We start from the raw sequence: 14,097 nt of genomic DNA, 5'->3' as shown, positions 1-14,097 counted from the left end.
TCCCTTAAAGACTTTTCCCCAGAAGATATTTTCGGCTGTGCCGAAGTGCCCTTGCTGTATCGGGCAGTGCCCGGCAGAGTGGGTGCCTGTGACCAAGTGCAGGTTCTGCTGTGTGCCAACAGCAGGGGCACGGAGAAGCGGCGGGTGTTGGTCAGTGGGCTCCAGGCTGCACAGAGGTGCTTCTTTGGGGTCAGCAGCGAGGCTCTGCCTGCGTCCTACCACCCTGACCTGGGCATCCCCTGGTCAGAGTGGCTGGCACAGTTTGACCGGGACATGGGGAGACAGGGCCGACAGGTAGCCTTGCTGCTGGCTGCCCGCGTGGTGGAGGATTTGGCAGGCCTGCCTGGGCTCTGCCACGTGAGGCTCCTGCCTCTGTCTGCCACTAGCACCACACCTTCCCTGCCCGGCTCTGTGGTCCGGGCCTTTAAGGCCCATTATAGGCACCGTCTGTTGGGCAAGCTAGCGGCTGTCCAGAGCGAGAGGGCTGGCACGTCACTGGCTGAGGCTGGGGTAGGCATCACAGTCCTGGACGCTCTGCACATGGCCGCAGCAGCCTGGGCCAAGGTGCCTCCCCAGCTCATCGTAAGCAGCTTCATTCAGGAAGGGCTGGCTTCCTGCAAAGCCCCCCTGTCCCCAGACAAAGCCTCTGAGATGCCAGCAGTCCCCCGTGGGCTGAGCTATGAGGAATTTTCCCGCTTTGTGGACCTGGAGGGTGACGAGTCTGTGTCTGGAGTGTGCAAAGGGGAGATGGGCACCGAAGACGAAGAAGGATCCCTTGAGGATGCCTTCGATCCCCTGCCCACCAAAGCCGACGCCCTCCGGGCACTGGGCACACTGAGGAGGTGGTTTGAGTGCAATGGCACCTCCCCTGAGCTATTTGAAAAATTCTATGCCTGCGAGGAGGAGGTTGAGAGGCTCTGCTGCCTGTGAAGGACCCCTGCTGCTCACCAGAGCCCCCTCCTCTCCTGTTTCCCATGGAAACGCCCTCTCCGGAAGGCAGATTGGGGACTGGTCTCTTTCCCGTGGAAATGGAGCTTTTGTGAAAGGTGTAGAAGGGAGAGAGTTGGGAGATGCAGTCTAAGCTCTGAGCAAAAGTTCTCCGAGCCCAGAGATGACAGGTCCAAAGGGGGTGATAGGGAGATGGAAGCTAAGCTAGGTAGCTCCTGAACCCCCAGGGAGGCTGGGGCTTGGGAAGATGGAATTGGGGCTTTACAGACAGGCTGATCCCTTGAACTCTGTGTTAAAAACAGTTCTGCTTCTGGAAATAAAGTTTTTAATCAGGAAAGAGGCCAGGGTGTTATTTTCAGGGTGAGAGGGTGGAAACTTGCAACTCAGATCTCTAACTTGATGGCTGAGGGTCACTGCGACACAGCTGTCTGGAGCTGTCTGCGGGTGACCGTAGGGATCCTGTTCCAGAGCTGCCAGGGTCCTCATCAGCTACCAGACGGATCGAGTATCCTGGACATTCTGCGACATTCTAGGGGAGTGAAAAGGAGCCAGAACTTGGAATAGTCGTCGGTTGATTTTTTTTTTCTTTTTGTCATTCATTTGATCATTTCATCTCTTCAGCAAGGGCTCCTGTGTGATGAGGTTGCAAAGATAATGTGTCTGCTGGGCAGGACCTTGCAGACAATGACAGTGGAGTGTGATGATGTGCGAAGTGCTGTGGCCCTGGAGAGCCTGGGGGCCTCCTAGAGGACGTAAGTTTTGAGCTGCAGCTTGAAAGACAGAAAGAAGAATGGGAAGGATAGTCCAGGCCAGGGGGCGGCAGGCGCCGAGGCCGACTGAGAGAAGGGACGGCCTTGTGTCTGACAGAGGCAGACAGTCCTGCCAGAGCCGTGGGGAGGCCCGGGGAGCAGGAGGGGCCTTTGGCACCTCCCGAAGGGTTTCAGTTAGGGCAAGGACAGGTCGTTTGTGGGGTTCCAGAAAACCGATACAAGGAGAGTGGGTCAGAGATGTGAGAGTGCATGGGAAGAGGATGTTTTAACCTGGGAAGGATGCGGGCTTTGGACGCAGACTCGGTGGTGAGGAGTGTGGCTCCAGGCCAAAGTCCTGCCCGTTCAGAGTGACCACCAGCAGTGACAAGCCAGTGTGTGCGGTTTGGTGGAGGGTGTTACAATCGAAGACTCGGGCCACCCAAGGCGGTCCCTCTCATACCTGCATTCCTAGCCCAGGCACCTTACAGGGGCTTCGTCTCAGGCACCTTCCAAGGGCTTCTGCTGAGACGCTTTCTCCACTTTGACTCAGTGCCTTTCGGCCCTAGCCCTTCTCTCTCCCTTCCCCCGTCTGCTTCACAAACAGGCTGGAGCCTTTAATGGGCGGGGTTGTTGGAGGCGTGGGTGGTCTCCTGACAGTGAGACAATTCCCTGTCTGCCTGGCATGTCATCTGACCCTCACCCGTTGCTGTAGGAACACTGGAGAAACGGTGGTGACTCTTTGTGACTCTTGCTTGTACTGTCACAGTAAGCGAATAAAGGCTGACTGATACTTTCAGTTCGACTCATTGTAACTGACCACCTCAACACCTGGCAACTGGACAACGATGAGGACTTACTTTTAAACAGTTCTGAAGCCACCTGCTGGCCTTCCTTTTCCAGCCTAAGATCCCAAATCATTGAGCCTTTCCTCATGGATTCTATTTTTCCTACTTTGTATTCATTTAAATTGTCCTTTTTCTCTGAAATCATCCCAGTCCGGAGATATCTTTTCAAACATTGAAACCAAAATTACACAATCACAAAGCAACAGAGAGGGGACAGATTAGTTCTCTGTTCTCAGGCGTTACATTCCTGTTAGAATAGAATAATGTAACAGCGATTTATTGCCTACTTCTTCACAGAGTTTTTTTTGTTTTTAAAGCCACAAGTAATTTTTCCCTTTCTCGTACTGTTATCACATATACACTTTGTCTATTTATAGATGGCTCATGCGTTGGCTCATTCAGGCAGTGTTTACTGAATGCCTTGCTTGTGGGGCAGGCCCTGTTCTAGGACCCTGAGCTAGAGCTGACCAAGACAGAGAATACCCCACCTCTCAAAGCCCTTAACTTTCTAGTCAAGGGAGATGAAGATGGACAGGCAAACAAATAGCTGCTGTGATTTTAAATAGTGATACGAGCCAGGTTGAAAACAAAATAATGATGTCATAGAGAGTGACCGGGAGCAAGGAGTCAAGAAAACGGTATTTGGGCTGAGTCATGAATGGTAAGAAGGAAACATTCATTCTTCCAGAGGAAGAGAGTCCTCCGCAAAGGGAATAGTAGGTACGAATATCTCAGGCTAGGAACAAAAGGCCGTCCCTGTGGCTGGAAGCGAGAAGGGGGCCAAGCAGAGGAGGAGCGTGGAGAGAGATGCAGGGGCCTTTGGGCCAGCAGCATTGAAATTTCATTCTAAATGAGACAGGAAATTGTTATTTTTTTGGATGGGGGAGGGATGAGTTAGAGAAAAGATGAACGCGATATGTTTTATGTTGAAATTTTGTTTTGTTTTTTTTTCTTTTTCCCTATTTTAAAAGGGTTTTTTTCTATGTTTAAAAATTTTTAATTCTAGTTGCTGTTTGAAAAACATATGAGGAGATGAGAAGCAAAAGTGGAAACCAGAAAACCAAGTTAGGAAACTGCTGAGTTGGTGGGACTTGCTCATGGATAGGACTTAAAGTATGAAGGCGCAAGGAGAATCAAAAAGGACCGGTGCCCTTCTTGACATCTGATTTGTTATCGAGGTCAGGCAGTCCTATCCAAGTTCGCAGGTATTGCCACAGGCCAAGGAAGCAGTGGGAGGGGCAAAGGAAGTACGTACGAGCTTTCATTTTGCTTACGAGACCATAATGAACAGCCTCCATGCTCGGAAGGCGTGCAAGGCTCCAGGGCAGCGAAGGTGAGTAAGACACAGTTCCTGCTCCTCAGGTGCTCACATACTACAGGGAGAAATAGGAAGCGACCGACAATACAGGGCAGTCGTGAGAATTAAACAAATTGATATTTACAAAGTGTTTCCTACTTGCTGGGCACTATTTAAACACTATGCGTATGTTAAATGTCATTGTCGTCGTCATCATCACTCTCGAGAAGGTGACGAACTGGATGCAAATCTCTGCCGTTTACTCTGAGTAATTTTTTCCCATCCACTTTCCAATTCTCTTCAGCTAATTCTTTGGTGGTTTTTTCCCAAATATACAAAATCATTTTTATACTCTGTTTCTTCCTTTTTAATTCTTTTATGCATTTACATATTTCATGCATGGTTACATTTCGTTTCTGATCAACCTGATATCTGAAATCTTTGGGGGGGGCGGTGAAATCTGTTGCTTTTGTTTCTACTGATGCTTTAATTCGTGGCGGCTTTTTCCCTTATGGGTCTGGTGATTTTTGTTGTGAGACTTTTTTTGTTGCCTGTACTTCATCTCTGGAAAACCTGGAGATCCTGACTTAAGAGTGCTCGCCTTTAGAAATTTTTGTAGTTACTCCTGTTGGGCACTAGGAGGCGCTAACACCATAATAAATTAATTTCTGGGAGGAAGGTGTCCCATATCTGAAGGGGTAAAAAGATGAACAGGCATATGGTTCCTGGTTCACGGGGGAGATATTATTCTTATTTTTTTCCACCACAGGGAGAGAGGCAGGTTTCTTTGTAGATTCCCTCTGGTTTACACTCACTGCTTCGTTTTGAAGGAGTCCTTGAGAAGTTCCCTTTACTGTTTGCAAAGTCAAACTGGTTCTTAAATTTCGTTTGTTATAATGGGTCTGGGATCTAGGTGCTTTACAATAGGAGGGCTCTATATAAAGTCTAGAGCACCATTCTACCAGAGGGGAAGTCAGGAAGACGAGTTTTCATTCATTCATGCATTCATTCACTCACTTGTTCAAAACTATTTATTAAGCACCTCTGTATGCCAACTAGAGTTCTGATAATAAGCAAAAGCAGTCAAGGTCTCTCCTTTATGGAACTCACAGTTTAGAGGCAAGACAATTAAAATCAAAGAATCACACAAACAAGTATATAATTACAGACTGGAAGGGGACAAATGAAAGCACAAGCCAGTGATTCTCAAACTGTGGCCCCCAGCAGCAGCAGCTGGAGACTTACTGAAACGCAAGTAACCAGACCCTCCCCAAACTTACTGAATCAGAAACTCAGGTGGGACTCAGCAATCTGTATTTTAACAAGCCTTTCAGGTGAATCACTGGCATAAACCAAGGGAACCTGACCTAAACAGAGGGGCTGAGGAAAGTTTCACTAAGGAAGGGATACTGAATTGAGAGCTAATAAATGCGCGGGAGGCACGCCGACAATGAGAATGGCATGTGCAAATGTCCTGTGGTGGGAGGGAACCTGGTTTGCTTAAGGAACCAAGAGAAGGCGAATGTCCGAGGGCCTTGGAGGCTGTGGAAGGAGCTTGCCCTGATCGCTCAGAGTAATGGGAAGCCATCGAAGGGGACAAGAGGAGTAGGGTGACTCGATGAGAATCGCACTTGAAAAGGTTATTTGTCCAGATTCAGGACAGGACCAGGGATGTAGCACAGGCAGACCTTGCTTTATTACACTTCGCCGAAGGCTCAGATTATGGTATTTTGACAATAAAGTTATTTTTTAATTTAGGCATGTGCATTATTTTTTTAGACATAATGCTATGTCTAAAAATTGACTGCGATATCACGTAAGCATAACTTCTACGTGCGCCGGGAAACCCGAGTCCTCATGCGACTCTCTCGCTCCATTGCAGTATTCGCTCCATTGCAGTGGTCTGGAACCAAACTCGCAATGTCTCTGAGTTATGCCAGTGTTGGGATTGGAAAGGAAAGCGTGAGTCCCAGAAAACTTGAGAATCCAGGTTAACAGGAGCTGGGGACTCCCTTGAAGCAGAAGGAGGGGAGAGGGAGCGCTTCTTTGAGATGTCTGGCCTGAGAGCGTACCTGTGCCACAGAGCACTGCAGCAGGAGCAGGTCAGTGCCTTAGGGATGCTCGAGACAGAGACAGTCGGCAGTGTGGGGCCTAAGAGCTCAGGACAGTGGTCAGGCTGGAGACACTAATTAGAGCAACTTCTTTTAATGAAACTAAACTAAAACTAAACTCAGCTGTTTAGTGAGTCTGGCAAAAGTGATTTAAGCCAGAATCATTCCCAGATGGTGTCATTTCCGCCTTTACCTGCACGATTAGCCTTAGTTCGTCTCCTGTAATTTCCCCTCCTGTGACCACTGCTATAAAAATAAGTACATATGTTTGACGACACAAATCCAATGAGACGCTATTTAACACGTTTGCCCAAGTTATAAGCCCTTTACATGCGACCCTCAGATACCACCCTCATTTTCAACCTCAAAGTAGTTCACTATTTCCTAGTTCTTCGGGATTCCTTCTCTCTAAATGGATCTCGAGAATAATGATGACCTCTATTAACATCTGTTAATTCCTTCAGGAATTTAACATGCGTATTATGAGCCCCTGCGGATGTACAAACATCTAGCTTTTAAAAATATCTTCAGCCATTTCCTGCCTGATCTTTGTCTTTCTGCCCGCCTTTCCAACGCTGCCCTGTCCCCTGCCCGGGCCTCTGAAAGAGGAACGAGTGGTTTTCTTCACTTTTCACGCCATGCTTGACCCCAGTCTCACTGCGACACTGCTCTGCAGCCAGCTGAGAGCCCTTGCCTTGGGGTAGAGGAAGGAACTGCATGGCCCAGAGAGGCCTGCCACTCTCTCTCTGGTTCTAACGAGGGCTCAGAGGAGGGGAGCTCCCCCGGCGATGCCTCTGGAAAGAACCAGAGAGGGAAAACGGAAGCAAGTGCCCAGACAGTGCAAAGGCAGGCTGACGGGTATAATTACTACCCCGAAAAGGATTTAATTTAAACGGAATCAAAAAGGACTTTCGTATTTTGTTCTCTTGCTTACTGGCAATGTGGTGACAGATGCAAACTACAGAGGACCACCCTGACCTCCTGCCCCGTTTGTAAGAGCCACCTCCTTCTTCACATGCATGCTTTTTGCTCCCTTCCAGCCATCAACTGTCCCCCAGGGTGTTCCAACGACTACTGTCCATCACTACCACGTCTGGCCTAAACTCTCCGGCACTGTGCTGATGCCGGATGGGCCCTGGGGCTCATGGGCTGACCGGTCGGAGGGGATCTCAGAGGACACTGAGGCACAGAAAGGTCAGTGGGTGGCTGGCTCAGGCAGACCCTATTTGAACACAGGCTTCCTGAACCTGTGCAGGAGTGGAGGCCGCTGGCACTAGGCGTCCAAGTCACTTGACCAAGATTCACAACTTCCTTGCTTGAAAAGGCAGCACATTCCTGCCGCTAGGAGCAGCCAGAGCACCGTTTCCTACACTTCGGAGCGTGTAAGTCACCGGAGAGCTTTGTACAACCCAGACTGCTGGGCCCCAGCCTCAAGTGAGCTGCCTGCCGGTCAGTCTCTAGCAGGCCTGGGCTTCTGCATTTCTAACCAGCTCCAGGAGGTCCTGATGCCCCCGCTCCACGGACCGCACTGGGGCCACCCCAACCTCTGAACTCAGACCCTCACCTACTGTGTGAGTTACGGTGAAGGTCAAACTGTTGCGACAGGGACAGCAGAATGCAGCAGTCCGGGGCAGCTAGGTGGGCTGTGCTCCCCAAGTCTCTCAGCTTCCGGGTCAGCGGGCGCCTCCTGCATCCTCAGCAGTCCTTCTAGGGTCACCGTTTCAGCCAACGACGAGGTATGTCCTTGTAAGCAAGTGACAGGCCACGGGCTCGCATCACTTCTCTAGCCCGGGTCCCCATCGAACTGCAGTAGAGTTTGGGACCCATACCCTGGCTCAGCAGCCACACGTCCCGTGGCCTCATGATGTGAGGTGCCGTCTGCAGTCGCGGCCTATGAACCAGCGAAGGACAGCTCCGACGAGCACGTTTGGGGGCTGATGCCGGCAGGTCTCCTTGGGTGAATCTGAGAGACTGTCTCAGTGACTTGTGAGAGAGTGTCACAGTCCCCAGGGAGAGCAGAGTCCCCAGGCTCTGGAGTTGGGGGGTCAGATGTGTCCAGATAGGGTGTGTGACATACCAGCCGTGTGACCTGGGATGAGTTGCATGGCATCTGTGAGTCAAGCCACCTTCTCTGTCAACAGTGATAAGAATGCTGTGATCGTTTTAGAGGGAGCACCCAGTAAATGACAGGGATTCCAGGCATTCAGGTCACCACGAGGTGGGCCCAGGTTGACCTCAGACCAGACCAGGACGTTAGGGGATACAAACTCTGCTCTGCTTTATTGCCAATTACGTGAACTCTCTTAGCCAGTTTTTAATTCCCACTTGGAAATTGAGATAAGAAAACAAGTGACATCGGTGAGAGGGGCCAGCAGACGCCGACTTCGGGCTCTGCTCCGCTGAGGAGGACCCCAGCGGGCAAAGCTGCCAGTGGCGGGGGCGCAGGACCCAGGAAGCAGGTGGGGTGGCTGGGGCCGGGAGAGAGGCCGGGTGTACAATGGTGCTTCACTCAATGCGCACTTACCGGCAGCCTCCAGCGCCAGGCTCTGAGCTGAGAAATGATGAGAAGCGAGAACTCAAGGAGCCCCCACGCCAATGAGGACGCTGAGAAGCCAACCAACCACTGTGACAGAGTACAGGTGAGGGCTACGGTCAAGCTGGAGGGGGTCTGCAGACCCCAAAGTCAAACTGGAGTGGGGGAGGGGTGAGTCAAGGAAGGACCGACACCAGGAGACAGAGTTCATCCTGGTCGAGGAGTGGGTCCAGCCAGGGAGATGTGATGGGGACACCCCGCGGCACCCCACTGATGGCCAGGAGGGTCTACGCCTTCCAGGCGGAGGGTGACGGGAGGGCGCAGCTTGCCGAGCAGGGCTGGGCAGGGCTGCCGAAGCTGCTGAGGGCAAAGCTAGTGGGCAGGGAGGGGCCCCCAGGTGCCCCACCAGGAGCAGGTGGAGTTGGGGCTTTTTCCTGACGGTGATGGGAGCCACTGAAGGGTTCTGGAACAGCAGGACAGCTACAGGCTACTCTCAAGTCAGGCGGGGAGAGGTTTACAAAGGAGTCAAGCCAGTGCTGCTGGGAGGCTGAGGGCGGCCTTGCATCTGGGCAGAGCCCGGGACCAGGGATGTGGGGACTGCTCCCCACTCCCTCTCCTGGCCGCATCCTTGTCTGCGAGGGTGGGAGGTGCCTTGACAAAGAAAGGTTGAACCTCTTGCATTGGAATCTCAACCTGGTGCTTTCAACTTGGCCTCCAATCAGGGCAGGTGGGCAGCAGCCTCGCTGGGGAGCTTCGGGCAGTGCCTGGCCAAGGTCATGCCCAGGAGTGGAGGAGGTACTCGTAGCTGAGGAAGGTGACGGCGTTGACAGGAAAGGCGCGGGCGCTGTTGATGGTCAACCCCCGGAAGAAGACCCCCAGTCCTTCCTGCCGGGCGCTGCTTACCATGCAGTCCAGCACCCCCCGGTACTCTCTCTGCTTCAGTCCGGCCATCTGCATCCTGGACTTGATCACATCCAAGGGGGTGGCTGTCATCCAGGAGGTAGTGCCTGCAAAGCCCCCTGCCACCAGCACTGTGGCTGAGCCTGGGAAAAGGGAGCCCGGAGCAGCGTCAGATGTAGGAACAAAGCATCCTCCCCCAGCCCTTGTCTCCCCATGTCTTTTATGATGGACCAGCTCCCCCACCCTACTCCTCTCTGTCCCCCTCACACAACTTCACTTACTGGGGTTCTGGCCATCTGGCGTAGACTGGCGACAAAGCCATTCATAGGTGACGAAGTAGAGTCCCAATGTGGGGGTGTCCCTCAGCATCAGAGCCCAGGCTCCCCGGAAGAGCCCCCGGGGCCCCTCCTCCCGGAAGATGGAGGCCACACAGTGCACGGGCCCCCTGTACCGCGGCGGGGGGCTCCCTAGCTGTGCCCTTGGCTCTGTCTGGTTTTGTAGCCGAACTTTGACGAGGTCAAAAGGGGCCAAGCAGCAGGCCTGTAGGGAAGGAAGTGTGAAGGGCCTGGGTGGGGCCTTGGGCTGGGGCGTGGCTTATCTTAATGAGATAAGCAATGGGCAGAGAGGGCAGCATCTCCCCACAGGACCCCGCTGCTCCCGTTGCCAGCTCTCAGTCTGTCACACACAAAGCTGGGGGTTGGCCAGGGCCACCTCTTTGCCATCAGGTCCCTGACAACGAGTGGCACTGGACCTGTCCTCGAGCGACAGTGCCCAATTTGCCTGGCACACGCATAGGACAAGGCTGGGTTGTTTTTCCAAGAGCTGGGGTAGGTTTCTAGCCTTTTCAAATCCAGGAATCAGCCTGTGTCTGCAGTGACTGGGCCGAAAGAAATGGTTCAGTCTGTGCCCACAAAACAGCAAAGGACAGACCCCTCACCAGGGTTACGGAAGTCACCTCGTTAGTGTTGGGGACTCAGTTTCATAGAACCTCCCTCCCTGCCTCCTGCAGGACAGACACCTCTCAGAGGCCCCTGAAGGGGGCAAGCACTGGGCCAGCCCTTCTTGCCTCTCACAAACGCCTAATTAATAGCTTCCCAGTAGAAGATGGGTGATGAGGTGGGAACCCTCATCACCTGGCTGAGGCAGACAGGGCATATATTTGGGATAATGCTGGGACTGAGGGTGGGCGCTGGGAGGACACGGAGGGCTGTTGCGGGGAGGGGCTGATGTATGAGTCAGGGACTCGACTAGGTCAAGATCAGCTGTTAAAAGTTCAGGTGAGAATTGAAATCACAGCTGAGATTAGCATAGCATTTGGGGCGTGTGTGTGTGCGTGCGTGCGTGCGTGTGTGTGTGTGTGTGTGTGTGTGTGGTGGAAGGTATACTAGCTCAGTCCCTTAGCCTTGGAGATGGCTGATGGCAGAGGACGCTGGTGGTTGGCTCCAGCAATGGTCTTTACAGGGTGGCAGGCTAAGTTTGCTGGCTTCCTCCTCCCCTGCAGGAAGGGCAGTGGACTGGGGACACTCCTTGAAAGATGGGGCCCTGATGTCACCCTCCAGAGCCTACTGGCAGGGCCTAGCTAAGGGCTTTTCCAGGGGGTGTGCTCCTGAGCCCTAGGCCCCCGGGGGGTTGAGGAAATGTCTGGGCCAAAGGTAGAGCTGCAGGCAGGGGCTGGTTAAGGCCCTTCTCCACCCCCCGCCCTGCCCACAGGGGCAGGAGGACATCAGACACTGCTGCACCTTTGGGCTGCAGCCTTAGCCGGCCAAAAGCGGCATCTGTGCACAGCAGAGGGTGTCGGTCCCTGCCTCGTGCTAACCAAAGAGTCACCTCCCACCTCTTCCCACCGCCACACTAAAGCACATTTTCTGCTCCAAGATCCTGTTAAACTGAAGTCATGGGCTTGACAGCAAACCCGGGCTCCAGTTAGTCCCTGGACCCAGTCCCCATTGTGACCTGACGGTCCTCAGTTCCGTTATCTGTTCTGCTTCCCACAGAGCTGGGAGCTGAGCCTGGCTGGGCCTCAATCAGGTGTTTCTTGGGGGTGCCAGGTCTCGGGGCTTGGGAGATATGCAGGCATGCACCCCACACAAGAAGGGGTAGAAGAAAAGCCAGGACCTTTTAGAGTTCCGTGAATCATTAATTCAGCTGAGTAAGCCAGCTGACTCTGTCCTTTGTCCTCGCTCTCTGCCCCATGAAATCCGTTGGGAGCATCAGAGCAGGTGCCAAATAGAGGGTGACCTGAGATGCCTGGCTGGGGTGTGGGGTGGAGCTAGGCACACGTTCCTCTGCCTCCATGCTCAGGCTCCCCATTTGGCTGAGGTTCCCCCTGGTGCATGGAGACCTCGCTTCCCTCTACCCCACCCCTCAGAAGCCCAGGTACTTAAACACTGAGAACTAAGACGAAAACCAAGTGACTGGAGTCACTTAATGATTAATACCCTGGGCCTCTCCCAGCAAGGTCTGCAGACTGGGCCCCGCTGAGGCTCACAGGTAGCAGCCACCCAGGTGCCGCAAGCAAAGGGCCGGGGGCGAGGGGCGTGCCAGGACCATGCCTGGGCTCAGAGCTCTGTGGGGGCTGTCGGTTCCCGGGATGAGAGGTCACCTTGGAGAGAGCTCTGAGGCCGGCAGACCCCTCTGGAGTGGGGCAAGCCCTGGCAGCCTCAGAGCGGGCCCGGCCTAGCTGCTTTTCCATAGTGTCCTCTCGCCCCCACCTGAGCTCTCTCTGCCTTTTGCCCGCTCTGTTCTCCATGGCCCTGGCCTGCAGGCCTGCAGCCTGGAAGGCCACAGCTCGGCCAGGCCGGGTCAGCGGGAGCAGCAGGAGCTGCCCATTTCCCCATAGCTCCCCACATGCCGGTGGGGAAGGCCTGGTCTGCAGCTATGAGCCACCGGATGGGTGGGCCGGGAGAGGAAAGAATGAATTAACCCTCGCTGCGTCTGTGTGTGTGCACGGACGTGTGTGTGCATGTGTGCGTGTGCACCCCCCGCGCTGCCCTGACCTGCAGGAACCCCCCGGTGCAGCCGGCTATGAAGACTTGCGTGTAGCTGGGCGGCTGGGCCCGCCGCTCCTGGTGGGAGGTGGCTGTGAGTGCCAGCAGGGTATTGCTGTAGACCCCGAACAGGACAGAGTTGACCACGGCTATGCTCACGATGGGGAAGCTCATCCCCTTGAAGAAACCCAGGAGCTGCGGGGAGATGGTGGGCGCTGGAGTTGGGGGCGGGGGCTCCGCTTTGCCCTTTCCAGCCCTGGCTGGGCCGGCTCTGGAAACCATGCTGAGCCCGGCCTCAGGGAGAGGGAGGTGGCAGAGGCTCCCATGGCCTCAGCAACACCCTTGGGGCACTAAGCTATTACCCAGCCCCCAGCAGCCCCAGACGTGGGTCTTCTCCCTTCCCAAGGCAGAGCCCCACCTGGGGAGAAGGAAGCTAGTACTGACTGCTTGGATGCCGGCCACCCCAAAGCCCCGAAGAAGCAAGTCACCCACCGACTCGTGGCGATAAGTCTTGACCACACAATCCACGATGCCCCGGTATGCGGTCTGGGTCTGTAGCCGCACCTGGATGAGGAGGGCGGAGCAGGTGGGCAGGCTAGGCATGGCTTCAGCCCAGCTCACCCCTCTGTCCCTTCAAGCAGGATGCCAGCAGGCCAGGAGAGGCAGGAAAAAGCCTGTCAACCAGGCCCTGCCCGTGGGTATCCTATGTTTGGTTCAGGTGACATCTTTCGTTCCTTGTGTGCCTCCTCTAGACTCACCTTTACAGTGTCAAAGGGGTGTCCCAGGACCAAGCCCACAGCTCCTGTGATGACAAGAAAGTGCTATGAGTGAGGCCCCTCACACCAGGCTGAGGAAGCAAGTCTGTGCCAAGAGGAAAGAGGGGTTCAGGCAGGAGGAGGGAGGGGAGGGCCTTCCTGCCAGACTCCGAAGAAACTCCAGCTGGCTCCCTCACGGCACTGTACTAAGAAGGTGTGGGGACAAGGAGACAGCAAGAGGGAGCCCCAGCCTCGCCTGAAGGACAGACATGCACAAGGGAGGAGCTAGCCACAGACACAGCATCCTCACTGGGAGCGCACGCCCGAGTGTCTTGCTGGCTTATCTAACTGCGGGGGCTCCAGACGGAGTGTCTGATGCTTCTGCCTCCTCACTGGCTTCAACTCTAAACCATTGTCCAGTGTGGGTTCTTGATCCAGACCAGGCCCTACCCTCCTGGCTCTCTGCCTCCACCAGTGGCAGCGCAGAGCTGGAGGTCTTGGGAGAATCCTGGGGGCACCAGGGGAAGAGGGGCCAGGCCTGGCCATCTCCGCATTTCTTGGTCTTACCCTCTCTAACAGAGGCTGGTTCTGGAGCTTTCGGAGAGGTCGCAGCCCCAGGAGGCAAGTTCAGAATGTGCCTCTCTCTCCCAAGAGAAATGTCACCCAGAAGCTGGGCTGTGTCCACAGCACAGCAGGCCTCAAGGCCCGGGCACGTGGCCCACTGCCAGGTTCTCAAAGGGGAAATCAAGACAGCAGTAGGTGAGGTCAAAGGTGAACTTCTTTTCCAAACCCCAAAGGAAGGCTTGGGTTCAAGTTGCAGGTGCTGCTGGGCATCAGGAAGAGCGCTCACCTTGGCTCTCCCTCTCAGCAGGTGGCAGGTGGCAGGGCTCTGGGACAGAGTGGTGGCACCTCCCCCCTGCACCTTCCTCTCCTCTCCCCTCTGGCAACTCTCAGGAGGCTCTGGGACAGGTG

The 14,097-nt window shown here is 54.4% G+C and overlaps 2 protein-coding genes across 5 annotated transcripts in view; one reads left to right on the top strand and one right to left on the bottom strand.

The window, feature by feature from the left end:
- The window catches only part of TIGD3 (tigger transposable element derived 3), a 2,963-nt gene extending 470 nt beyond the window's left edge, over nucleotides 1-2,493 (top strand). Inside the window, 1 exon segment of the mRNA XM_025046389.1 lies at nucleotides 1-2,493. This exon segment is cut by the window's left edge and continues 20 nt beyond it. Coding sequence (XP_024902157.1) covers nucleotides 1-930 — 930 coding nt within the window. The 3' untranslated portion in view covers nucleotides 931-2,493.
- A 5,201-nt stretch (nucleotides 2,494-7,694) lies between these two features.
- SLC25A45 (solute carrier family 25 member 45) overlaps nucleotides 7,695-14,097 on the bottom strand; it is a 7,574-nt gene continuing 1,171 nt past the window's right edge. For 2 of the 4 annotated variants that reach the window (XM_025046368.1, XM_006911322.3), the window contains exons 2-6: nucleotides 13,129-13,172; nucleotides 12,863-12,934; nucleotides 12,380-12,565; nucleotides 9,665-9,923; nucleotides 7,695-9,526 (exon numbers count right to left, since the gene is read on the bottom strand). In XM_025046368.1, the coding sequence (XP_024902136.1) occupies nucleotides 9,258-9,526; nucleotides 9,665-9,923; nucleotides 12,380-12,565; nucleotides 12,863-12,934; nucleotides 13,129-13,172 (830 nt within the window). In that variant the 3' untranslated portion in view covers nucleotides 7,695-9,257. The remainder of the gene's footprint in view (nucleotides 9,527-9,664; nucleotides 9,924-12,379; nucleotides 12,566-12,862; nucleotides 12,935-13,128; nucleotides 13,173-14,097) is intronic. The other 2 variants (XM_025046369.1, XM_015588627.2) reach the window with 1 other exon arrangement.

This window comes from Pteropus alecto, unplaced genomic scaffold (assembly GCF_000325575.1).
Source record: "Pteropus alecto unplaced genomic scaffold, ASM32557v1 scaffold43, whole genome shotgun sequence".
In the NCBI taxonomy this organism is placed as follows: domain Eukaryota; kingdom Metazoa; phylum Chordata; class Mammalia; order Chiroptera; family Pteropodidae; genus Pteropus; species Pteropus alecto.
This window is presented reverse-complemented; position numbering and strand designations above follow the sequence as displayed.